Genomic DNA, 27,554 nt, shown 5'->3' on the forward strand with positions numbered 1-27,554 from the left:
ACACCCGGAGAGAGCAGCGGCCTGTGAGAGGGGAGACTAAATGGGCCCCAGCCGCAAACCGCGGCGCCAACACTAGCGACCCGGCGACGCCGGCCCGCCGCCGCTTCACCCGCCCCGGCAGCGCCCGCCGCGCCGCATCCCTGGGGAGAGGCCCCGCCCGCCGCGTCGCGCTGCACCACGGGAGGTGTAGTCCGGCCCCCACGGGAGCTGAGACCGGGCCGCGCCACGGCGTCTCCCGTCCCGCCGCACGCGGGGAGCGCGGCTCTGGCTGCACCGGGCCCCCCGTGCTCCCTCCCCGGCCCGGGGCCAGAGCGGCGCTGCGACCGCTCTCGCGAGGCTTGGGGACGGGCGCAATGCTCTCGGGCGGCCGCTTCGCGACGGGGTTGTTTGGTGAGGGCGCCATTCCCCCGCGTGACGTCATAGTGCATTGTTGTGAGCGTAGCGGAGCATCCCTCAAGCTGTCAGCTGTGCCGCCGCCGCTGCTGCGGGGAGCTGAGCCGGCCCGGCCCCCTCTCCCCTCCTCCTTCCTCCTCCTTCCCCTCCTCCGTCTCCTCCTCCCCCGCCCTGGGGGCTCCAGAGCTCGGTGTCACCGTATCATTGTCCGTGCGGAACCCCTCCGGGCCCCCCCCCCCCCCCCGCCTCCTTCCCGGTCCGCCCTTCCCCCGCCCCCCTCCCCCCCAAGAACCACCTCAATGAGATGCAAACATGAAAGACAAGAGGAAGAAGAAGGACCGCACCTGGGCCGAGGCTGCCCGCCTGGTAGGTGCCGCGGCAGCATTGTGTGTGTGTGCGCGCTGCGCGCGTCCCGCCGCCGCCAGCCCTGCGCGCTGCCCGCCGCTTTGTTACCGGCGGCTGGGGCCGCTGGGGCGAGCGTGCGTGTGAGTGAGTGAGTGAGTGAAGGAGGGGGAGAGACACAGGAGCGTGCGTGTGTGAGGGGGAGTGTGCGAGAAAGACTTCTGGCCAGAAGGAGAATGAGGGACAGGGAGTGTGTGTGAGGGACTTTGGGCCAGAAGGAGAACGGAGGGAGAGTGAGGGAGCGCAGAGGAGTGCCCGTGAGTGCGAGGGGTGCCCGTGCGGGAGTGTGCGTTTGTGAACGGGAGGGAATGCCGTGTGCCAGGGTGTGTGCGAGGGAGCTCGTGCGAGTTAGTGCGTGAAGGGAGAGGCCGGGGGTGCCCGGCGTGAGGGAGCCGGGGCGTGCCCCCCTGTGTTGTCTGAAGGGGGCTTCAGGGGGCTTGGTGAGGGGCTGCCTCCCCCCAGAGCGTACCGGGCAGCCCGCTCCGCTCCTAGTCCGGTGAACCCGAGCTGGCGGCACGGGCAGCCCTCGACTCTCCTCCGGTCCCCGTCTGGAGTGGAGAAATAGCTACAGCCCTTCCTCGATGTATGTGTGAGGAAATGCCGATTCTTTTCTTCTTTTGCATGCGTGTGTGTACATACCCAGAAACTGTTTCTATCTCGGCAAGTTCGTGCATCAGGCATCCCAAGAAAATCTCTGCTTTTAATTCTAGAGGAAAGTGAAATATCCGGGAATTGCCATTTCGTTCCTTTAGCGCAAACAGGAGGAGAGGGGCGAGGACGTTAGAGAGAACTCCGTCCTGGGATTTCGCTTCACCCTCTCTGCTTCCCCCATAGAGCCGGGAAAAACCTAGGGCAATCAAACCCACTTCTGCAAAGGCGCTGTGGCTCCGGAGACATAGTCCATCCCTGCTTCATTAAGAAACTGTCTCCCTTACCCTGCTGTATCTGTTTTCATGGTTCTGTATGATTGTTTGCTGAGTGTAATGGAGCACATTGTTTGTGTTGGTTTTCAGTTCTGGAGTCTGTCCGGGCGCTCTCTATTCGAGGGATTTTACAACAAATAGTTGTGTGCAGTACAACGTGTATGGTTGTACACGTTTGCGTGGGGCTCTATTGCAAAGTTGGGTCTGGTTCAGCTTTAGTTTGGTGTGTCGAAAGATTCCAAAGCTAGAAAGATAGACTGCTGGTTATGTTGCTTGTTGTACCTGCACAAACTTCACATTTCATCCATCTCTGATACAGTCTTAAGTAATGTGCCTGCGCTAAGGGTGCACGTGTTTTCAGCAGTTGGTATTGATGTTTAGCTACTACTATTTGTTTAGTCGTTAAGTGCTTTTCTTGTAGAAATGTTTTCACCTTGTTTTATCAATTCCTGCATAGGGAGTTCAGACTCTCTCACCTATATAAGTAATGATAAAGTATTAGGCAGACACTACCTATAGATGTCTCTGTAAGCTGTACCGAGGTAGTTCTTGTACGCTTTGGTCAGTGCTAAATTCTGATGTGGCTTCTTGCTCAACCTACAACGTTTTGTAATATGCTTTGGTAAAAATGTTCTGGTACAGCCTTGCTACCATCCTCTTATTTCTCGTTGTTTTATCAAAAGTTTAACTGCAGCAAAACGCTCACCTTTGCCAAGTAATCTTGGCAGTGGATATTACTAGAGTACTTGTTTATCTGTGCTTTAAACTGGCAACATGTATTCAAAAGTCGGAAATACATGAATGGCATTGTAAGTGCTCTCTTCACATGCTGCTGCAGTTGCCTGTATAAGCTGTATTTTGTTTTACTAATGTGCATACAGGAATTACATTGTGTAGGGAGTAAAATTGTTGTTCCAGTGTGGTCCGATACATGCAAAAGTTTAAAGCCTCTGGAGAACAAAGACTGAGACAGTACTGAGGAGAGGGGCTAACACTCTCTAGCTTTAATGATGTCATATCACCTCACACTGCTTCCAGAGGGGTTATGATTTGCTAAAATCAAGTGAAAAAGACACACTGCTGGTATATAAGTTGTGGAGAGATAGAACGTCCACAGTGTGGTTCTGCGTGGCCTGGGGTGGCCAAGTTATGGAGCACTTAGCCTAAATCTGTTATGTGAGTAATATGTTGTACTGCTCAGACCAACAACAGCCCTGCACTGAGCTTTACTTGTGCAGTGACGTGTGTTTGCAAATCACAATGAAAGACTGAAGACAAAATTACCACTCCTTACAGTGTTTTATGTTAGGACCCTGATGGTTCATTATGACTTCGTTTTCTCTGGATACATCAATAATGTATTGCTGCAAGGTTTGATTAAATCAATTTCTTTCCAACGACAAGTAAACAAAGAAGTGATTGATACCTACTCACAAAAAAACGATTCATGAGTTACGTAAATCAATATGTTGTAAAAAATTGTGCTGATGAATTATTTTTAGGAACAAGAGGTTGAATTAATACACACAACAAATGTATGGCTATGGATTATTAAGTTTTCCACAAAAGCCCTTGCATTACAGCAATACTGGGCTCTTGAAGTGAGATGCTAAGAAGTATGAAATGATAGAGGTGACATTGCAGGCATTGCTTTTTCACTCTTTTGTGTACATCCAAGTATTACAATCTGGACTTGAAATTACTTACTTGCCTGCTAGTTTCTCAAATACTTTAGGCTTAAGCACTAGAGATGGTGATTTTTAATTTTACTTTGTTGCATGTAAGGTGCCCTACTTAATTTCTTATATTCCTTTCTAAGTCAGTGCTAAAATACATTTTTTTCTGTTATGTTTCAATTGTACATGCATAGCTATTATTAGTAACACTCAGTAGCTTCCCGAACACAAATGTTTCTATACTTAAAACATGCCTATGAAGTTAAGTATTTTGACCTCTGCTTTACCCATGCAGAGCTGAGGCATGGAATGATTAAGTACCTTACTCAAAGCTGTGCAGGAAATCTGTGGGAGAGGCAGTTATGGTACCAACAGCATCTCTATAGTAGTTCTGTTTCATAGTCATAAAATCATCTTCCTTCTGTGGCTACACTCTAGCCTCATTTACTCTCTATTGCTGTGTCTCTTACAGTAATTATGAGAGAAATGGATATGGTCATGTCTCTATATGCAGTCTATATTGAAACTCATAATGCACCATGTTATAGTTATGGATAAAAGGAATACAAAAACTGGACTCCAGCCTGGAATCGTTACACAGCTCTCCATTTCCCACATTCACAATGAAAGAAGCAGAAGTGCTTTAAAAATATGTATTACATGACAGTCTTAAAATACATTGTAACATGTAAGTCTTCAGTTGTGAGGCTCTAAACTGTCAGTCAGTGTTGCATTTAGTTGGGTATTTGGTTAAAGGGTCCTTGAAAACTGAAGTTCCTGCAATGCAGTGGTTTTTTTTTTTCCAGGCTGTTCCCTTAAGTTTTAAAACATAAGCAGGAAAGGACTCCCATTATTTTCAGTTCTTGCTGTAAATACCTTGTCTGCAATACAGGCAGCAGAACAAGAGGCACTGGCATGTCCTCCACTGGAACTTGCATTCTGTGGAAGAAGTCTCCTGCAGAGAGTTGAATCTTTCTGTCTGTGACACACTTTTTACTCCTCATGCAAGTCTGCTTATCTTAGGGCAAGACATAGCCCAGCTTACAAGCATTCCTGAGAAATGAACGCATGTGCAGGATCAGTGGAATGGGGGCATACCACTCACAGTTCATGTTACAGAACCCATTTTGTAGAACATGCATTTTTACAGACAAAATTGTAACCTGTCTTTATAACCTGCTAAAGGGCATATCTTTGATGTAGACCCAGTAAGTCAACTCACATTGTACTTTGCAGCAGACTGCAGTAACGCTTTGTATGACCTGGGCATTATCTCTGTACCATTTTTCTGCTTTTTGTATCTTATAGACTAAGATAGAACACCTAGAAGAACAAGAACAAAAGAAAATCTTTAAAGGAGGGAGGAGAAACATCCTGTCTTTCCTCTGTCACTTGATCCTTATTTGATGAAATTGTTGTTTTCTGGTCATACATGGAGCTCATAAAAATGGAATAGGAAAGTTAAAACATGTGAGTAGTTCAAGTGATTTGTAATGATTTCTTTCTGTTGAAAAAACTGGCATCCATTTAGATTCCTCTGTTCTTAAACTCATAAAGACTTTCAAGCAGTTGCTGAAAATTCTGATGTAGTTAATTCATCCTCTTAATAATTCCATGCCATAAGATATTGTGTGAAAAATACTGAAGTGAAAAATACTGAGAAGAATAGATGCCCAAGGATACTTTGCTATACAAGAACTGATAACAGTTTTAAGTAGGAAGCAGTGATCCAACTTCTGTCATCTGGCTGCCAAACAGGATCTTTTCTTACTTGTAATTCAGAAAGGTGAAAGAAGCCTGACCAAAGTGAGTGGAGGCTCGTTACTTTGGAAATGTAGAGCTCAGCCTATGTCTGAAGTGTAGAACATCTGCCTGTGAAGGGTGATAGTTTATGGTAACATTTTAAAAGGATTCTTTATGAATAGCTTGCCCTTTTTATTGCCCTCTTCTCTTTCCCCTAAGTGGTGTTTTGAAACACAGTTAAGTCTCCAACACTAGCTGACAATAAAACAGAAGAAAATTCCAGTAAGGAGAACAGGAGTGCTTGTTGGATTATTCATGTGTTAGATCTCCTCTCCAGCATTTTTGCTATTTCTTCTCCAAATTTCATTCTGGAAGAAAGGTTTTATTGTATTGCTGACAAATGTGTGGTTTACAGTGCTGTGGAGAGTCTGCGTGGATTGGGTGACGTGTGCATATTGGGGGCATAATATTCATGCCTGTATTTCTTGCACTAGTCTCCTGGCAAGATTTAACTTATAATTAAGCTATTCTCTTCTTCATGCAAACTTTAAGGAAATTATACTAATTAATTAAGGAAACCGATGCTAAAAATCCCAAACACAAAAAGCAACAAAAGCTGGTTGGAATTGTTAGCTTGCACATGACTGTTTTATGTGGCTGGCTGTCCACAAGCTGATAGCTGCTTCATCTGGTCTGCTAAGATAGCGTAGTTGAAACAGATCGTGTAGCAGTATGGAAGTATTTTTGCATTGCATCTTCATAGTTGAAGACCATGAACAAAACAAAAAAATCAGAAGAGTAACTCATGTGTAGCTAGACCATTGATGATAATCCCTTTGACTTTTATCTTAAGTCTTTGCTTTTGTTACTATAAATAGATTTTTAAAGCATTGTGTGAAATGAGCTTCTTGTAGCTTTAAAAATAATAGATTTGACATAACTTTGTTTTATGGTATTAAGGATTTCTTTGTTGTTGGCTTAACAGAGACCTACTATTATTTCCATATTTGTTCGGAGTTAATTCTTTTTTAGACATGCAGAAACATTGGCTTGCAAAGTTTTGATGGCCTTTCCCTTTGATCCACAATCAATGCTGCTTTGAAGAGCTATATTTTATTTTGGTTTGCTCAAGGGTTTCCTCCAATGTCTTTTATTCAAAGTAATTTTTGCACTTGTTAGACAAGGTTGAACCTGCACATTCTGTTTCTTTTTCTTTACCTTCTGGGGTTGTATTTTAAGTGTCAATATTTATTTTGTTAGCATAAGATCATACAGAAATTAGTGTATTAAAAATATTTTAAAAGATTATTTACATATAAGATATAAATATGATCTGGTTGAACTCACCTGTTGCATTCTTCTGGGACAGATTGATGGGAATGAGATTCTAAGTCTTGAGAGTGCCCTCTAAGGCTTAATGTCACAAACCTTTAGAAAGGCAGGACATTAAGTCAGGGTTGAGACCTGATTTCAATAATGTCACATTAGTTCTGTCAAAGCAGAGTAAATAGCTGAAAACCCTTACAGAATCCCCAAGATGAGCGTTCTTCAACAATGTGAAGCCCTTCTTGGTGCCTTAAGCTATGATTTAATGCTGACTGTAACACTGAGTGCTTCCAGTGGCTTCTGGCTTACCTTTCTTTGTAGAAGAACCAATATTTTCCTGTCACACTGCATGCTTCTGTTGAAATAACTGATCTTTTTTTAATTCTTCCAGCAGTTTCTCACAAATGTGATTTGGTCAGTTGTATGTTGAACAGTTGGAATCACTTTGAAATGCTTTCTGCTAACCACACCCAAAGTCCTACCCAACCTTCACTGTTAGGCTGCTTTTTATTTGCTAGCCAAATGCAGCAGTTCCCTACATCAAACAGGGTCATTGCAGAATCCTTGCCTGGACAAGGTCTTCATGGTGAAAAGTCAGACTCACTGTAATTCCTGGTGGAGCCTTTCTTTGTTCTTCATGCTGTGACCAGCAGGTTACAGTCACTTGGAGAGTCATTAGCTAAACTTGACCTCTTGGTTTTGGAGTAACAGAAGTGTTTGAAATGTTGTAAGCCTCAAAATGTTTTCCCTTTTCCTTGGTGTGATGATCATAATATTGATAATCCCTGTAAATAGCAATAGCCTTCTTTTCACAGAATCATAGAATCAACCAGGTTGGAAGAGACCTCCAAGGTCATCCAGTCCAACTTATCCCCCAGCCCTATCCAGTCAACTAGACCATGGCACCAAGTGCCTCATCCAGGCTTTGCTTGAACACGTCCAGGGACGGTGCCTCCACCACCTCCCCGGGCAGCCCATTCCAATGGGAAATCACTCTCTCTGTGAAGAACTTCCTCCTAACATCCAGCCTATACTTCCCCTGGCACAACTTGAGACTGTGTCCCCTTGTTCTGTTGCTGGTTTTCTGCTATCAAGAGACAGAAGATGTGACTAGTGAAAAGTATTTTGTTATGATTCCATTGGTTCCAACTGAAACTGACCAAATTCTTGTTTTAAGGAACTTACAGACTGAAGGAGTCAACTATCATAGCCTTCATTCTGGAGCAGTCATCTTCCAAAACAAAGGCAGAACAACAACTTGTAATAGAGCCATCTGTAAGCTGCACAGCCTGGTCAGCCTGTTTGCTCATCCTGTTAGCTCAGGTATCATATCCTCATGTGTCTCAAGGACAACAGATTGGCCATAGGTAGCCCACTTAACCTCTTAACAACTTTGAGCAACAGCCATTCTCCCCAAAGAAACCCAGATCATTGATGTGTTTGCCCTCTGAGACTGCTCCATCTTTGCAAAGTCCTGCTATAGAGTTTTCTATCTCTGAGTTACTTTCTTGTAAGGAGATGTACCTACTGGAAATGTAAAAACGGTAAAGAAGTGCCTTCTTACCTGCAGTTAATCTTGATCTGAAAGGATGAGCCTTTCTGGCTAGCATACATTAAGCAGACCTAAATATGTAACTATACCTAAATATATCCACCCATGACTATAGTACTTCAGCACAGACATCATGGGTATCAGGACAGTCAATAAGCTGTCTGGCAGTGTGTGCCTTCTGCAAAGAGCCTTTTTGGTGTTGTGCACTGATTGGTATTGGGGACTGCCCTTAGTGTTGGAGTGATCTAGAGCAATACCATTCACTCTGGTCTAAGCAAACTCTGATTTCTGACATTGGAGCAGGAAACTGAGCAGGATCTGATGTTTTCATCCTTTGAATGTCAAGAATTCAGCTTTCTTTAATTGCTTGAGCTCAGCAGGATAAGGTCTGTAGACCCTGATGTATAGCTTTCATCAATGCTGGAGAAACTTTTAGATGAGGTTTTTACCATATGGCATCCAGCTGTTACTGTGCAGGTTCCAAGACTGCTGTGGCATCTTGTACCTCAGATATCTGAGACTTGTTTTGTGGTGCAGCATTTAGTGTCTGTCCAGCAGCATTTGCCACAGTTCAGTCTATTGCTGTAGAATTGTCAGGAACATTCACAGACTCATTAAGAGGACTGGGCTATAGTTCTCTGTAGAACACATTCCAGATCATGTCCTAGATTATTGCTCATTATTTTTGAGCATCAGAAGGTAACTTATTTAGAAGTCACACATTACTTTAAAGCTCATCCTCCTATATGCATAGGTTTGTCTGAGCAGGCTTGTGATGTTGAGAATCACTTTACTGACCAATATGCTGCATCTTGAGCCAATAGGTACTTTGAGTTAGAGAACTTAATGTCAAAGCTGTCTTCTATCTCATTGTGATCTTGATTAATTATAGACAGGATCAGTTTGTGGTGTTTTATCGTGGTTAGTTTCCTGTGTAACTTAATGTTGAGAGAAGTAAAAGAACCTTAACCAAACTGTATGTTAACCATCTGAAGCTTGCAGTTTTACTGACTTAGCAGCCTGGAGAACCTGTCTGTGTAGTGAGTGGTTAACTGTAGTTCATGAGGTGCCTTGTTAAGTGTCTACAGTCTAGTAACTCACAGCCAGTCTTCATGTCCCATATGTTTTGTTCTAACCTTTGCAACCATCTTTATATAATGAGGTTCTACCACAGTCATGTTACCCAAGTATTTAAATTGATCCTTCATTAAGTGTTGATTTCCACTTTCCATTACTATTCTTTCAATATTGATCATACAGATGTTTCAATACACCTGTTGATGTCTGTTTTTGGATAAATATGAATTCTTTTTACATTTCAGAATTCCAAGCTGTCCACCAGCTGCTGGGCTATCTATTGGCATTCTGGATGAGAGGAGCCTGCGCTGCTCCATAACACTACACTTGTCTGCCAATATTTCCTAGTAAGGGTAATGGAAGAAAAGAGACCCTTATTTGCCATAGCCTGCTGTCTGTCATTCATCGATTCATAGATTGGTATGGGTTGGAAGAGACCTTAAAGATCATCTAGTTCCAATGCCCCTGCCATGGGCATGGACACCTTCTATTAGACCAGGGTGCTCAAGGCCTTGTCTAACGTGGCCCTGAACATCTTCAGGGAGGGGGTATCCTGTAACCTGTGCCAGTGTCCAACCCCTCTAACTGTAAAAAAATTCTTCCTAATATCCAGCCACTGACCACACCAGCTTCTTTCATTTCATCTGGCATTTCTCTCTTATGGAAATTTAAACCAACAAGAACCTCTTTGGAGTTCAGTGTCTAGAGTGGGAAGAGTATCTAAAATAGAGCATTACTTTGATAATCATAGAACTGATAACTAGTAGAAGATGAATTTGGAAAGGGCTTCAAGGTCACCTTGTCTATTTAGGCTTGAAAATAAGTCACACATCCCAAATGTGTTTTTTGTTTTGTGAAATCAATAAAATCTCTTGGTAACTTGAAAGCTTGATAACCCATGGAAGCTTGGACTTCTCTAGTCTTTGCCAGAATCTAGTCTTTTTGTGGAATTTCACATCCTCCTTAAAATCAGATAACTAGGAAAATAAAATAATATCCGTTGAGTATGATTTAGAAATCAAATGCATTGTTGCATGTTTGTTTGTTTTTTTTTCCTAACAATGACACGACAGAAAACATCCATTTTCTTGTAGAGATTGAGAATTCTCTATTTAATGGAAATGAGATGGTGCTTCTCTCCTTTTTTTTTTTTTTTTTTTTTTTTTTTTTGAGGCTTATTTGGACTTGGTCTCTGGATTTTTTTCAGCATTTGCTATAGCAATGCTGCAGTAGGTTTGTAATTAGAGCAGGAGTGGTTAATGCATTCTAATTTATCTAATAATGTTTCATTCATAATGCAGGTTTTTGAGACATCTTGCTAGCATTCATCTTCTATTTTAAAAAGGGAAAAAGAAGTAGAATAACTTATTTGGGTTCACTGTCTAGCTTGCAATAAGCTCAGAAAATCACTGTTGAAGACATTTTCAAAGAAGTTGCTCAGAAGATATGTTAACACCTTTTAGTTAATACTTGGAGATGTCAGGGACTGTTAAGCATCTCCCTGGATTGTTCTTCTACCAAGGTCTTTTGGTTTGAAATTATCCATTTCTTTTCTGTTCAAGAATGTGGAAAATCTGTGTATCTAGTTTTGCTGCATTGGCAATGCTTGTCAAACAGGTTGTTTGTCTTCCTTTTGTCCTGTTCCTGGGATGCTGTGCTGTCAAGTTGTGTTGCATTATTAAACATCTCCTGTCTATTAAGCACATGTCAGCAGATGAGCTGGACAGTTCAGCAAGAGCTTGAGTCTATCAGAGCAGATTGTAGAAAAGGAAGGTGAAGCAGTAGCATGGAGCATGAGCTGTCTTTTAGAAGGCTACTAATCTTTAAAAATAATTGGTGGAGATTCTTGTGATGATTTACTTCCTCCTGACCAGTACATCTGTGGAGCTGGAGGCTTTCAATATAGATCACAGTACAACAATGGCCTCTTGGGCAATAGCTGAAGTGCTTTTTGCCAGGAATCTCAGTAGGAAATATTTGATGGGAGGACAGAATAAGAATTGCATGATTTGATGTGATCCTTCGAATTCCTGAGTTAGCAGCCTAAATTTTCTCTTTCTCTCTCTCTCTCTATATATATATATCATGTCAAGTATTGAGTTACAGCCCTTTGAGTCTGACTGGAGGAATCACAGTAACTAGTCTATATGCCTGGGACATTTGGTCTGCCCATAACAAGCTCTGGCATCCTTTGGGTAGACAGTAATAGCAAGAAATGGACGCTGCTCCTGGCTCTTGGACTGGTCCAGCTGTGTTGTTTCATCTTGCAAATCAAATTCTCCATGCTGAAATGCTGTTTCTCTAATAAGTTTTTTCAGGAATCAACTGACTCACCAGTTTGTCTTATGGCTTTTGGGATGAAAGCTGAGTGGAACTTGTCAGTGATAACCAACCCTGTATCTTTGGTTTGGGCTGATGCTCCTTGTTCTAATCAAAGTCTGTTAGTCTGCTTTCTAGAACTTAAGAGCAAGCTCCAAAGAGCAGATAATGAAAGAAAATTAAAAATACTGCTGTAAATTAGCTTTAACACTGCAGTTGTTCTGTGAAGAATCATCCCTCCTGTTCTCTGTGATACATTGTTCCAACAATGGTGAACCCACCAGGTGTCTTGTGATGTTAAAACATGGCCTTATTTCAGAGTTGTAGAAGCAGTCAAGAATTAGAGGACTATGGCTTCACAAGGTACATTTGGAGATATTTATCATTTTGGCCGTGAAGTCACTGTGCTGTATGCGTGCATTTCTGATGATACTGCATTTCTTAAGTACCTTCCCAGGAGCTCATTACCTGTGCTGTGATCAGCCCTTCACAATAAATGTTTGATGTTTGCTGCAGCCCTTGTAGATGGTTTGTTCAGCCTTCAAGCCCATGGCAGTGAGAAGAAGACTACAGAACTCATAGGGCCATCTGAGGAGGTCTCCAGTAAGAGAGGTCATAAATGTGGGAGAAGAGAACAGATGGTCAAGTGGCAGATGGGTGCAGGATCCAGAGCAGGAGACAAGCAGTAAGAAGAGTGGGCAGGATGGAAGGTTTTGAAGGTAAAGTCAGTGTCACATGGACTCAGTCTTTCATCTGGTCTGTACACTAGACTAAGAACAGCAGAAAATGTGAAACTAGAAATAAATTGGAGTAGTGGATTTGAAGTAGTTGATCAGGAGTGTTTTGTATGACTTCTTTGCCTCAGTTTTCAACAGCAAGGGCTCCAACCACGGTGTCCAAGTCCCATAGGGCAAAAGTAAGAACTGGGAGAAGGAAGATCTGCCCACTGTAATTGAAGATCATTTTCATAAGCACCTAAGGAATCTGAATGTGCATAAGTCCATGGGGCCTGATGAGATCCACCCACAGGTCCTGAGGGAACTGGCAGATGAAGTTGCTAAATCACTGTCCATCATATTTGAAAGGTCATGGCAGACGGGTGAACTTCCTGCTGACTGGAGAAGGGCAAACATAACACCCATCTTAAAGAGGGGAAAAAGGGACAACCCTAGGCGCTACAGACCACTCAGTCTGTCCTCTGTGTCTGGCAAGATCATGGAGCAGATCCTCCTGAAGGCTCTGCTAAGGCAAATGGAAAACAAAGCAGAGGTGGTTGGTGGTAACCAGCAATGGCTTCACCAAAGGCAAATCATACCAGACAAATTTAGTGGCTTTTTGTGATGAAGTCACAGCAACAGTGGATAGGGGAAGGACAATTGACATCATCTACCTGGACCTGAGTAAGGCATTTGACTCTGTCCCCTATCATCCTGGTCACAAACTGGAAAAACAGAGACTTGATGGGTGGAACACTGCTGGATAAGGGATTGGCTGGATGGTTGCATGCAGAGAGTGGTGATCAAGGGCACCATGTCCACCTGGAGACCAGTGCCAAGTGGTGTCCCTCAGAGGTCAGTGCTGTGTAACATTTTTGTCAGTGACATGGGCAGAGGAATTGAGTGCTCCTTCAGCAAGTTTGCAGATGACACCAAGCAGTGTGACACGGTCAACTTGCTAGAGGGCAGGGATCCATCCAGAGGGACCTGGACAGGCTGGAGAGGTGGGCCCAGGTCAACATCATGACATTCAACAAGGCCAAGTGTAAGGTCCTGCACCTGGGTCAGAGTGATCCCAAGCACAACTCCAAGCTGGGTGGCAAATGGCTGAGAGCAGCCCTGAGGAGAAAGACCTGGGGGTCTGGAGTGATGATAAGCTCATCATGAGCCTGCAGTGAGTGCAGCCCTGACAGCAACTGTGTGCTGGGCTGCAGCAAGAACAGCAGGGCAGGGGAGATGATTATGCCCCTTCACTCTGCTCTCCTCAGACCTCACCTGGATAACTGTGTGCAGTTCTGGAGCCCCCAACGCAAGAAGGACATGAAACTGTTGGAGAGAGTCCAGAGGAGATCACCAAGATGCTCAGAGGGCTGCAGCAGCTCTGCTGTGAGGACAGGTTGAGAGAGTTTGGGCTTTGCAGCCGGGAGAAGGCTTTGAGGAGACCTTGTAGTAGCTTTCCAGTATCTGAAGGGGGGCCCTACAGGAGGGCTGGGGAGGGACTATTGACAAGGTCTTGTAATGATAGGACAAGGGAAGGGGTAATGAGTCTAAACTGGCAGAAGGGAGTTTTAAGCTAGATGTTAGGAAGAAGTTTTCTGCAGTGAGACACTGGCACAGGTTGCCCAGGGAGGTTGTGGCTGCTTCCCTCCCTGGAGGTGTTCAAGACCAAGTTGGATGCACCCTTGAGCAGCCTGTTCTAGTGGGAGGTGTCCCTGTCTATGGCAAGGGGTTGGAACTAGATGAACTTTGAGGTCCCTTCCAATGTAAACCATTCTATCATTTTGGAAGTTAAATCACATCTTTCATGCTGTTTAGAAAAAACAGCCAACTCTCACACCCCCAAAACAAAACTAAGCTATCTTCATCTGTGGAATTAGTTTGGCCTAAGTTGGACTTCATTTATTTCATTCAGGGCCCTGTTAGAATTTTGTGTAGGTTAATGTCTGAAGAAATAATTGTTAGATTGCAAAGGAGAACACTTCTGTCTCCCTTAATCTGCGGTTTTACCTTCTTTACTTGGAGATAGACTGTTTGACACATTATCAAAACAGTCTCATCTTCCTGTAATTTTCCAAATCTTTTAACACTTCCATTAAATTAACAAAACAAACCAAAATTTAAAAAAAGGAGAAAAAAGAGAAAATCTCTGTGTAGTCAGTTGTGACTGTCCTTAATGAGGACAGGCTCAGTTTCATACTGTAATTTGCATGTGCTAACTCATTATATTAATGTCTGAGCTGTAGGAGAATGTTTCAAGCTATTTAAAGTGATGTTAAATAAAGTAAAATAATGCTTCTATCTTCATTCTGAGCCAGAGCCACAGAAGTGGCTGCCTAGATGACTGAGCTTGTTACATATGCATGGTGGTGGGAAATGCTTCTGAAAGTGCTGCAAAGAGAATGAGAGGTTTAAAAAAAAAAATCAGAGTCCCTGCACCTGTTTGCTGTTATCAGCATTCTTAGAGCTGTGATGGCAAGAAGCTTCATGTGTTAAAGTGTTAAATGTTGGAGTTAGTTTTACAGAAAAATATGGGCATGAAAGGGGAGGGAAGGGGTCTGGGGAAAACATTCTGAGGATTACTGTTCACTGCTCTGAAAAAAAATGAGGGTTTAAGTGCTACATGCCTACATAATAGTTGTGAAGCTTATTGCTTTTAGTACTTGCATACATTTTCTGGGATTAGCAGAAGAGAATGAAACTGGGTTTACGTCTGTTGGCTTGTCATGTGGTGAAAGGAGTGTGTGCCTGGGTGATACCATTGTCTTCCTGAGGAGAAACATGGTCGTGCCACATTGGGAAGCAGTGATGTAGACATCAAGATGGTCTTGTACCAGTGAGAAGGAGAACAGCAAATATACTGAAGGGAGAAAAAAAACCTATCTGTGACTGACAGTGAAAGACATGAGGGCAAAAAACCCCTGCTTCTGATTTCTGGGATAAAAATACATTTCATTTGCTTATTTTGCTACCATTTCACTTTATTAGCTAACCAGCTAAAGTCCCCAAACCTTCACCTGTAAAGTCTGGATTTTTCTCGTTGGTCTCATAAGGATCACAATTAGACATCAAGATGAAAACAAAAAAAATCTATCTTCTCTGTTCTGTAAGAGATGGGGCCTTTGTCTTGGAAATAAATCGCTATGTTTTCATTATGTTGTGTTCTGTTTGTTGTTAGAACAACTTCCATTAGGGGTTGTCTCAGCCAAAGGGGTGTTGTTGAAATTGTAAGTACTCCCTCTGAAATAATTGAAAGGGCCAATCTGTCTTCTGAAATACTTTCTCATCCATTTGGTTGTAAGATCTCCTATTGGAATTTCCAGAATTGGTTTTAAATTGTCTTGCATAGGTTATTTCCAGAGCAGCAAAAAATCCCCAAATATAGAATCTCCCTTGCCCCAAACTCTGTCTGATGTGATGCTTAAATATGAGGCTAAGGATATTTTTCCTGTTGTGATTCTGACACTGTGGTTTCTGTTTATTTTAAACTCAGAGGACATAGCATGTAATCCCTCTAAATATAATTGTATGTCTTTGGATGAGACTGTCTGGCACAGTTAAAGGAACTGCATTTGAACCGTAGGGCTAATCTTGTTACCGATACTCATTATTTGAAGGGTACAGCGTGAGTTCTGTAGTTACACTGGAAACCCAAGCTGAAGCAGTGTGAGTTTTCCATAAAGCAGTTGTCATTTTCTGTTCATTTATTGCTAGCTATTTTTGGAGGGAAATGTAAGATATTGCAAAGACTTCTGAAACATTAGATGTAAAATGATGTGCCTAAACTGAATTTATTTGCACTAGCATTTCCTAGGAGCTGACAGTTTTACTACTTCATTTGCTGAGGAGATATGACTTTGGGAAAACTCAGATTCTCCTGTCTATGTATATTGGTGCTCAAGGAAGAAGAATAAAGCCTGTGACTGAATGTACTGTATAAGAATTGTGGTTTACTCTGTTTCCTTTATTTTGGGTTACAGTTAACAATTCTGACAGGTAGCAACTGAATGTGTTCAATGTACAGTGAGAGGTTTTAGGGTAAGAAATATGCTGTTATATTAAGGACCCTTAAAAATAAGAGCTTGTCTTTGAACAGGAAGCCTAGCTTTGTAAGATGTTTCTGCATTTATATCAGAATCATAGAATCAGTCATATTCCTTTATCAGATCCTCTGTGACTCCTCTCTGTTGACCAATTACTTCATCGTCTTCCTGGAGTTCAGCGGTGGTAGTTGTATGATGTGTATGGTTGATGACTATTTCTCCCTATGGAACTTGGTCAGTGCTTGTCCAGTTTGAGTTGGAGAGATCAGTCAGTAATGTAGCTCAGACCAATGCCTTCAAGCAGGCTCAGGAGTTTGGAGCCTCCAGAACAATTGCAGATTATCTTGAATATTTTCTGATATCCCCCCACAGGGGGCAAGACTTGTTCCGTATTTTGCTTTGAGATCTGATTACAAACTGTTCATGTAACAATCAGCATTTTGTCTCCTTATGAGCTCCAGTTCTGAAGCCGTAGTTCACCCCTCTTCTTCATAGGCTGGAGGTCCTATTGAATTTGTTTCCCAATGCCAAGTGATTGCTCCTATTGGTTTTGATCTCTAAGGGGAATCAGCCTCCAGCTGGTAGACGATCGTTCTGATGAGGACCCATTGATTTTTCTCTCCTCTTCACTTACTATCAATAAGAAATGTCCTTAGCTTTCATGATACTTCTTTGCTGCCATAACGTTGCCCTGTTACCTGGCTGATCTCACTGTGAGGGCTGGTTTCAGTTGCTGATCATGTTATGTGTGGCTCTGATTAACAGCCTGATAAAAATGTTTAAGTCAATACTTGAGAAGCCTAGATAAAGATAACGCTTTGTGGTGAGAGCTTTTTAATAACCTGTTCTATTTGGTCTAAACCAATGGTAAAGAATTGCTGGTTTTAACAGGGAGGGGAAAAAAAAAAAGAGCTTTTATATCAAAGGTTAAAGTTTGCTTAGCTTGGCATGATTATCAGTAGCCAAAAAGAGAATTTAAGAAAAGACAGGCACTCCATTTTCCATTTTTGGGAAAAATAGTTCTTTCCTCTTAAACAGAATTTTTGCTCAGCATGTGTTTGTTGTTTTTTTTTTCACCACACCGTTATCTCAAGTATTTACTTTCGTATGGAGGAGTGAGAAGCATGTTAAAATAATCTCTGTGCACTTCTCCAAAGTTACAGGCTTTTGAAAGATTAATTACTTAAATGCAGGGTGGTCAGGTTGTTTTACAAGATTTATAGGAAAAAGTGAACATGCAACATCTCTCAAAACTCAAGGAAAGCTGCTCCCTCTCTCCTGAGGTTTGTTTATGTGTTTATGTATGAATGCAAACAGACACAGAGCCATTCTGTATATGCTTTTTCTAATCTGCCTGTATTGTGACAAATGTTTCTCAGTAATAGTTGTTAAATAGTGTGTTTTTCAAACCTTTGAACAGATGCTACCAAGTATCACTACAAACCAGCAGCGTGGAGTTCAGTTCTGCAATACATGGTGTATTTAACAGGACAAGTGTGGGTGGACTTAGGTGATGAGAATGGGGGAAAGGACTATGTGGAAAGACTGCTGAGAAGGAAGAACAAATAAATGACAGAAAATAGATAGGAGTTAGTGAACTGCAAAATATTCTCCTATTTTTGAAAATCTTGGATGAGTAATTGTCAACTGTGCCATCTGTAAGTACTATGGGCTTCCAAACTTGTGGCAATTAAAAGTGCCTAGCATCCCACTCCAGCCCTGTATTTTGTTCTGTGTACAAGTCAGTACTGAAGACTAATCTCTTATGACATTAATCGTCTCATGAGGAGAGACAGAATAAATCACAGTAGCCCTTCCTCTCTTCACTCATGAAGATAAATGCCGTAACACGATGGCTGATCTTTGTTATGACACTAACCATTATATATTTAACAGAGATAGCAAAATCCCACTGACAGCTAACAAAAGAATTCTCTCTTTACACATTCTATGAGAAGGCTGCATTTCTTTAGTTCAAAAACATGACTTATGATATCTGCTCTCGGAGCAATTTAAGCAGTAGACCTGCATTGTGCCAGTGAACTCTTTTCTGTACACAATGATGTCACAATTCAGACTAATGAAAGCTGATGTGAAACAATTATGTAAGCTTTGGAGGGGAAAAACCTGCCTAACACCTAAGGACTTTTCATAAAGGTGCACAGCAATAGGACAAGGGGGAATGATTTTAATCTGAGGGAGAGAAGGTTTAGACTGGATTTTAGGGAGAAGTTCTTCAGTATGAGAGTGGTGAGACTCTGGAGTAGGCTGCCCAGAGAAGCTGTGGATGCCTGCTCCTTGGGGATGTTCAAGGCCAAGTTGGATGAGGCCTAGAGTAGCTGAGTCTAGCTGAAAGGTGTCTGTGCCCGTGGCGGGGAGGTTGGAGTGGATGATCTCTAAGGACCCTTCTAATCTAAGCCATCCTATGATTCTTTGACTCTTAAAACTCGACTCTTATGTGGTCCATTCTACCAAGAAAAACTCCTGTTTAAAACGAGCGAGCAAGAACACCCTTGACCCCACAAAAAAACCCCCACACAAACACCATAACCAACCAACCAAAAGAATGCACAAACATTAGCAGCAACAAAAAACCCAACACAAAACCAAACACCCCCCCCCCCAAAAAAAAAACCTAGATCTAAAGCTTTCCTTACTTTTCCTTTTGTGAAGATTTTGTGTTTCCATTTTGCCTTCTGTATTTGAACAAGTAGGCTCAAGGAGCTGAAATTGGCTTTTTGTTGTGTCTGTAATTGAAAGGGGCTTTTAGATTTTCCAGCTTTATCACTTGCTGTACACCTCTTGGGAAATTCCTTCCAGGTTTTCTGTGCAGTAGACTCATTCTGTTTTTTTCTGGGATAAAACTGCTGTGAAAGATTCATAGTAATCTTCATTTCTTCTTGCTTAGAAATTCAGAAGGAGTGATGCTGTGTATCGTCCTGTGATTGAGGAACAAACAACTGAGTTGGGAAGTTTATGGACTTTGCTCTTCAAGTTAGGAGAATCAGTGTGGCTTGTGCTGGCTTTTCACCTAAGCATCAAAATGTGCTGTAAATTTCATGAAGTAGTTAGAATTATAGAATCAATCAGGGTTGGAAGGGACCATGATGATCATCTAGTTCCAACCCCCCAGCCATGGGCAGGGACATCCTAGCCTAGATCAGACTGGCCAGAGCCTCATCCAGCCTGGCCTTAAACATCTCCAGGGATGGGGTCTCAACCACCTCCCTGGGCAACCCGTTCCAACCTCTCACTACTCTCATGCTGAAGAATTTCCTCCTCACGTCCAGTCTGAACCTACCATACCTTCTATTTGATAGAATTAGAAGGATAATTTCTACAGTTTTTGTTTTGTTTGTCCTTAACTATATTTTAGTAACGCAGGCGGAGGTGATTTTGGGTTGATAAATATGTTCATGGTGCATCAATTGACTCCAGCGTCAGCTGGAGCATGAAACTTGTCTTACCCTTTTAATAGGTGAATTTTACCTGGATGAAGTACTTAAAATGGCTGAAGCTACTATGTCAGAATATTTAGGGGGAGTGCAGAGTTTAAAATAATCTGTCTGTATTCTGCTATCTTTTTCTTTTTTTTTCCTCATTATTCTTTTTTGCCTTCTGGAGATCTTAGGTCTGTATCTTTAGGACACTGTCTAACAAGATAAGCTCTGGTAGTAAAGCAATGGCAAGAAAACCGGCGTAGCTGTCACCTCCTGTTAAATTTGGTACATTCAGAGACTAGCCAGTAGGAATTTCATTTCTCACATTAAAAGTAACCCTTACACATTACGTTTGCCTGAGGAAATTAAGCAATGAAGGCTTTTAAAACAAGCACATAGTTGTTCTCTCTGTTGATTTCTCTGGGAAATCTTATTCTTTATTTTGTTTTTGAATGCTGAAATGTAAGTTATACAGCAAACCTTTCAGTGTCTCAGGAAAAAAACAATTTGTTTCCAGCTTTCAGTAAAGAAAAACATCATACATGTAAGAAAATATTTGGGGTTTGGTGCTTCATGTAGAGAAGAAAATGTTTGGGGTTGGGTGCTTCTTAGTTGTGGGGATGTTTAACTTGTTTCCTTTGTAATGATGAATGCCTTTACACTGATAGTAGTCCTTTCCTTTGTTATCTGACTGGACACTCATACCCATCCTGTTCCATTAGTTCCAGTCACTGAAGCATGGCCTCCCCTCATTTTGTACAGGAGTAGGTGCCGAAAGGGAATTTTTATCCCTGCTGGAATTAGAGGCATTTTAGGATCGTGACCTGTGTGATCAGCAAGTGAGTGCAGATTTCAGTAATGGTTTTGGGTGGGAGAGCTGTTTTGCTCCTGACCCCTTCTCTGGAGTAATGATTTGTAGTTGCAAACAGCTTTGGCCCATGTTTTTCAGCTGTCTGCACTGATGGAGAAATGGAAGGTTCTACTTTAGACGAAACAGGCAGACAATATGGTCTACAAGCCAGAGGAGGGCCACAGTGCAATCTGTCCAGTCAAGACCTGAGAGCTACAGTATCCTCTAGCTAGCCATTCAGTGCTGACTGCCTAGGCAGCACCTGCATGCCTCTGCATGGGTTTGGGGAATGCAATGCAATGAACTGCCTCTGTATGGTCATGCTAATGTTTCAGGAGGTAGGGGACATAAGAGTGTACCGTGGTAAGAAGAAAAAAGTGTGTTTCAGTATGGGTCTGGAAAGGAGCAAGATAGGGAAGTTAGGGATATTGCAAACTTCAAAAGATGAGAGTAGCAGAGAGTAGAGAAGGGCTGGGCAGAGCGAGAGGCAACAGGGCATTGATAGAAAGCAGTAAAAGGTATGGCTTGCATGGCTAACCAGAAGTCTAGAGGCTGGACTACAGTGTTAGAATTGAGCAGCCACTCTGAGAATCTGATTGCTCTATCGCTTAAATTGAAGCCGTTGCTCATAATCCTGCTGTTAACAATGGAACCCATACCAGGATAGCAAGTTTGACAATCCTGCTCACTGGGGTATGTATCTTTAATCCTGATCTTACAGAAATCTTACAGGATTCTGTGTGCTCACTGGGTTCATCCTGTTGCAATCACTGAGGTGTTTAAGGATCTCTACTGACAGAGCCTTTAAGTGAAAGCTCCTGGTTGCTTGAACAGGCTGATTGCATTAGAAAAGAGAGAAATTCGAAGCTTTCCTTTTGTTCCTATATGTCAGACTGGATCAATAAGTTATTACAAGTCAGTTGTTTGGGGCTGAAAACTTTACCCTACATTTTGTGGTGTGATGTACGAGGCCACTAGCAATGGCAAGATGTCGTTGCTGCTCGAGCTTGTGCCTTTTAAAGAAATAACACAATTGTGCATTTAATTTTATCTGTATTGTAATCCAATTTCTTTTGAATTGAAAATGTCAAGTGTACAGTTTATCTGGGATTTGTAAAGCACTGTTGCTGCCTTTCTATCCATTTGAAATATGACATTATAAATAAATTTTTAAAAGAACAGTAAAAGAGTCCAGACATCTGAGAACACGCATCAAGCCAGACAGGATCTATTTGAGAGCTTATGTTGAAATAGATTGTAGGGCATCTTCCCTTCTTAATTTTTTTCTTCTTTCCTCCTCTTTGCTGTGGCATGTGCCCTCCCTTCTCTGGATCTTCATGCTGTTTTCTCCTCTTCATCCTTCTCTATGCTCACTCTTCCTCCACTCCCTACCCTACCCTGCCCTTCTCTCCTAACCATTTACTCATCTTTCTTCACACAAAGGGCTTTGAACATTTACCAGACTGCTGATAATTTCCCAACGACTAAAGCCGTTAATCAAAAATGAATACAAAAGATTGGAGTGGGGCATTTCCCACAATACAAGTCAGTTCTCCTTTTAACCTCACACAAGCAGCTGGGAAAGACAATGCTGAATTTCTTCCAGAATGCTGTTCTTGTACCCTCTTTGGGAGTCCCATCTTTCAATTCATTAGTTTAGTAAATGGGTGGCTAGAAAATGTCATATATTTTCTGCTTAGGAGAAGGAAAGTTACTTTTTCTTTTATTCACCCTGCTGTCTTTGGGCAGTAAAGATTGTCTGTGGTGCAGTTCAGCCTCACTATTTTATCTGATGAGTGGGAGCACTGGCAGTAGCTGTTCTGTTGTTTTTCCTCCCAAATTATTTCAGTAATGTTCTAAAGAAAATTGCTCATCCTATAGTAGTGGCTCATCCTATAATTTGACCAACTATATGATCCTGTTTTTTGTCAGCTACCTGACATTCAGGCACCTTTCAGAAATGGAAGAAGCTATTGCAGGTTCCACCTAAGTGTAGGCTGGCCACATAGCATCAGTGTCAACAAGCCCACTAGGCAGATCAGGCTGCTGCTTTATTGGACCCCAGCACAGCATCAGACCACGCTTAGCTCTTGTTTAGAAGAGCTAATAACTGATATCTACAGTCATAGTGGCTGCTGCTCTGGCAAAGCTTCCCATTTTCTGTAGGAACATTTATGGGTGCAAGGACCATGCTCCATTCACCTTTTTTCATGCTGTCCCTCTGCTTGTGTTATCTGTAGTGCCTCAAAGGCAAACGGTGGAGCAGATCTGGTTCCGATGGTCACCATCAGCTGCGTATGTCAATTACACTGATCACTCTGTTTGCTATCTAGGAGTTATCTTCTGATAATTTTTAGGTGTGCTGAGCACTCAGGACTTCTCTCTTATGCCAAACTGAGAGTCTTGACTCTGCTCTAGAGTTTCCTTGTCAACAGTTCATTGGGAAATTATTTTTTCCCAGTGTGGCAGGTGATTCTTTTTTGAGTAATTGTCAATGCACAGAAGATGATAGATAGATGCTCTGTTAAGAAAAGGAGTTTGGATTTCTTCTTGTCTCATATAACTGGACTTTCCCAATGGAACTGGGAGTGTAGGTGTATCTGAGCAATTACAGAGTGCCTCTGGAGCTGTGGTTGATAATGTATAGGTGATACAAACAACAGTTTGTTAGGCTGCTACCATTTTCTGGGAGCTTTGATTTCCACTGTGCTTGGTGGGATCTGAGCTGTCTCCACTTCAAGCTATTAACCAGGGTATTGAATGAACACCAAGAATGTGTTCAGTGCAGTGACTACTCCTCTTCTTTTCCAGATTGTCCTGATGGGTATCAGACTGTTTGTCCTAGTTATTTAGCAGCTGCCCCTCTTTAAAGCTGTGGCTGAATGGCAGGAATAAATAGAGCATATTTGATCCTCTGTGATAGAGGTTGCAGTCAGTGCAAACCATTCTACGGCCATTGTCCTTCTTAGCAAAATACACTGGAGCAATCATACTCCTCATGACAGTACTTTGGCATGGCTTAAATTCAGTGTTATTAGTCACTGCCCATGGAGGTTATGAGGATCGGTGGATGCAGTGGAAGGAAGGAGAAAGATACATTAAAATGTAAAGGCTTCCTCCCCTGACGTGCATTACTTTTAGTGACCAGGAAGTCTATGACATAACTATGCTGCTGCACTTCAGTATTTTATTTTCCTTAAGGCACAGTCAGTAATTCAGTTTGAATTTCTAATATTTTTCTTTATAGTCTTTGAAATGCCAAAGGGATTGTGGGCTCTTAGCAATGTTACTGGTGAGATAGAGAGGCAAGAGAGACTAGTGCAATTAACAGTTCACTGTATTCATTAGCTCCCAGACTCTTAAATAATACTCTGGTGCTGTTTTCCATAACCAGGAGAAGAAAATGAGATTATCATTAAAATGTTTTTGCAAGTAATTATTTTTATTTTCTCACTGTGATAAATGCTTAGGTTGAAACTGGGGGATGGGGCAACGGTGAGGTGGGAGGGGCAGTATAAAACATCCTTACTAAGGTTCTCTGCTAAATTAATTTTCATTCTGATAAAGAAAACTTAATCAGGTACACAATAACAGGATTTTCAACTTAAGCAGTGTTTGAATTGGAGAATTAATGCTTTTCAGTTGGGGTATGAACAGGTCTTTAAATAACAGGCTTTAAAGGGTTTAAAGGGTTAGATGAACAGAATTAAATTCATGGGCTATATGAACTGCAGCCCACGCTACATGTCCAGCATAAAGCAAGTGCACACAATGGGCAATTGTTTGCTCCAGCACTTTCAGCCTGTCTAACATGCTCTGCATTTCAGTTTGTCATTATACCCTGAATGTGTTCACTTCATACTGTGGCATTTGAAATCCGCCTTGTGGGTTTGATTGAACTTTCTGTAGTGGTGTTACGCATCCTGCTTGTTGGTTTCATTGTTGTTTGGTGAAGATGATCTTCCGTATCCCTATGTCTGGCTATTGTTTCCACAACCAGTTCAGTGCAGCTTCCTCAGCACAAACCGCTCTCCCTTTTCATTGTCCAGAACAGGGTGACTTCTGATGTTTGCCTAGCTTTATTGTTTCCTTCCCATTATTGTCAAACTCACGTGGTAACACTTGGTGCTTTTACTGACTTTACAGAGTAGGATGTGATGTCATAGAGAAGGGGACAGGGCTACCCAAATTTTCTCACTTACAGGGAGGAGCTGCCCAGGTGTGCTGAGGGGCCTGTACTCAGGAAGAGAAACAGGGAATCCTCCACAGTGAGTAACCCCACTTTCAAGTGCACACAGTTTCCTTCATAGCCGTGTCCAGTACAGTGTAGTTTCCTCTTCTGTCCTTTCCAGTTAACTCTCTGCAATGTTCCCAGTTCAGTTCTCTTCCTTTCCCTTTGTTTTGGTGTATTTTACCTTGTCCTTTGTCTTCTTTCCGAAGGTTGAAGTTTCCATTTGTGCCTCTGCAGACATTAATCTTTTCTCACCCTAGTCTTAATCTTTACACGCATTGTCATTTCTCCGATGTGTCACCGTGGTTCTGTCACTAACACATCGTGTCATTTCTCTCCCCTTGCTGTGCAGTGGCCCTTTTACCAGCCCTGTGCAGTTCCTTCTGTCCTTACTCATTGTCACGCTCCTTCCTACCCACTCTGCTTTCTCCTTTTAAATCACCTTTCGGTTTTCCTTTCCTGATGGGTCCCTTTTGAATATTGCCTACTGATGTGCATGAGATAAGCTCAGTTCAGCTCCCAGATCTTTCTAGTGCAGCCCTCACTTTTGCATTTTACTTTGTGGAAATGAAAGATAAAGGATATGAAAAGCTCATCTGTAACAAAGAAACAAAGGATTTAGTAAACTATGTTTTGGTTGTGAGTGAGAAGAACAGGCAGTAAATTAGACCTGTAAAATGACAGGAGAGACCTGAGCTGGTCAGCTTGTAGTGAGGCTTTGGCTTTAGGTGAGCTGCTTGAGTTACAGCCCTGGCTAGCACTGTTCATAGTTCGATGACTTACATGATACAATGAGGTGGTATCTCCAGTTTCTAGTGGCAGGCATCCATACATAGCAGTAGTTACTAGAGAGAAGCTCAAGATTGGATGAATTGGGAGACCAAACTGGTTTCTTATTTACCCAGAAGAGAAATGCAAGTTCTGACTGAGATATGTTGGCAAGATGCTCTGGGGAGCTTGACTGCTGTGGCCTGCGCCGCACCTTTTACTGCTGATGAAAAGGTTTCATTTTCCAGGGCTGTCAGTGTGGCATTTTACATAAGCAAAAGTGGCTGTTGGTTTAACAGCTTAAAACTGATGGGGACAAAAAGGAAGTGGAAAACCAGAAAAATCTGTACATAATGGTTCTATCCGGAAAGAGGAGTGGGTTACTTTGGGCTCAATTGGAAAAGGCAAAGGAGTGGAAAACTGAGCTGAACTGGAAAAATGTACTGCACTCTATCATGTAGCATCTTGTCTGCTGTGACTGTTCTGACTGCTTTATTTTTCATTGTTTTTAGAAGCAAAAAAGCATTTTAAAATGGAAACCTATCAGTGTTGATTCACACAGTACCTCCTGCTCTAAAAATGAAAGATTTTAGCCAATTTTGTTCCTGAGGTCATGACAAAACCTAAGTGTTCAAATGACCTCAAATAGTTTCAAGTAATAAAAACTTAATAATTATGTACTAGCTGTCTCATTGTTCTGATTTGGTTTGTTTTCCCTCCTGCCTGAAAAGAACTCCGTTGCTGTGTCATAAAATTAGTTGCATACTTCAGTGCTCCTGAATTTGGAACCTGGTAAGAATTTTTCTTAGACAGATGTAGCAGACAATTCACAAAAGCAGCAAGTAAATCTTACTCTTGCTGCAGTTTCCTGGATTCTAGCTGGCCTTCCAGCAGGCAGAGGACTCCAGTCTCCACAGTACTGTTCTCTGCCTTTCACAAATAGCTACATAAAAGCTGCATGATCACATCACACTTCAGATTCACAGGACAGCTGTGTCTTGTCACTTACACATTTATTGTTTCTTTTCAGGCACTGGAAAAGTACCCCAACTCACCAATGACTGCAAAACAAATACTGGAAGTCATTCAGAAAGAAGGGTTAAAAGAAACAAGGTCAGTGTTTGGATGCTCTGTGGTTTTGCTACTTCCTTGCAAGCCATCTAGGAATTGTCTGTCATCTTTGCAAAACATAAAGTGGTGGTTAATGGCTGAACTTATTTCCACTACCAAAGCGGGAAATGTAGCTGATGGGTTTTGTTAGTTAATTCAAGGCTTTTAAAATAGTCAGTGTCTGGTTTTAACTTTGTACCTTCCAAGAGAAGACTGTGGGCCAACTCTAGTCCAGTGGCCTTTTAGAAAGATGCATCTCATGTTTGCTTAAGCACCAAAGCTCAACAACTACATTGTTTCTGCAACCCTGTGCAAGGATAAAAGTGTGACAGGGAGCTAGATGCTCTCCTTCTCTCATTTGGGTTTGTGGTCTGGCACTTAAATCTCTGTTAGGACAGGTTGGTGTTGCTCCAGAACCTATGAAAATCAACAGTTCTCTTCCACTGGCACCTCTTTCAGATGGGCATGCTGCTGCTTCTTCCCAAAAGTGACCTGCAAGTGGAAACCTGGGTAGGGAACAAAATAAGAAAAAACTGGTTGGTTAGTGGATGTCTCCTACAAGATACAGTTTCCTCTTCAAGTATTAGAGTAACAGTTTTTTGTTCTGATACTTGTTGCTATCAAAGCAAAGGGAGACATCCATTGTAATGATATTCTTTTAGCGTGGAACCTAGAATTTGGGATGAGAACTTCAAAGTCTTTGTAGAGGAGTAGTGACCCAGTACGTCTGTGCCTTGTAGGTTTATTTATATGAACCAGAAGTAACTATGGGACAATTTTTTACTGACTTCACAGAACACTCTGTGTGACCATTTGCCCTGCACAACCATGTACTGCTTTTGTTAGTAGCCTCACAACGCTTGCAATAGCTGCATCTTGGTAAAATTGCCGAAGAGATAGTGTGCAAGATGAAGTTGAATTTTTTTACAGATATAAAATGCTTTAGCTCCTGTCAAGAAATTGCTTCAAGTATATTTGGCAATGATGC

The 27,554-nt window shown here is 42.1% G+C and overlaps 1 protein-coding gene across 1 annotated transcript in view; it reads left to right on the forward strand.

The window, feature by feature from the left end:
* Nucleotides 1-789: 789 nt before the first annotated feature.
* Nucleotides 790-27,554, forward strand: part of ASXL3 (ASXL transcriptional regulator 3) — a 129,078-nt gene continuing 102,313 nt past the window's right edge. The window contains exons 1-3 of the mRNA XM_064170724.1: nucleotides 790-1,378; nucleotides 24,662-24,725; nucleotides 26,487-26,569. Coding sequence (XP_064026794.1) covers nucleotides 1,377-1,378; nucleotides 24,662-24,725; nucleotides 26,487-26,569 — 149 coding nt within the window. The 5' untranslated portion in view covers nucleotides 790-1,376. The remainder of the gene's footprint in view (nucleotides 1,379-24,661; nucleotides 24,726-26,486; nucleotides 26,570-27,554) is intronic.

The sequence above is a fragment of the Pogoniulus pusillus genome, chromosome 34, assembly GCF_015220805.1.
Source record: "Pogoniulus pusillus isolate bPogPus1 chromosome 34, bPogPus1.pri, whole genome shotgun sequence".
NCBI lineage: Eukaryota > Metazoa > Chordata > Aves > Piciformes > Lybiidae > Pogoniulus > Pogoniulus pusillus.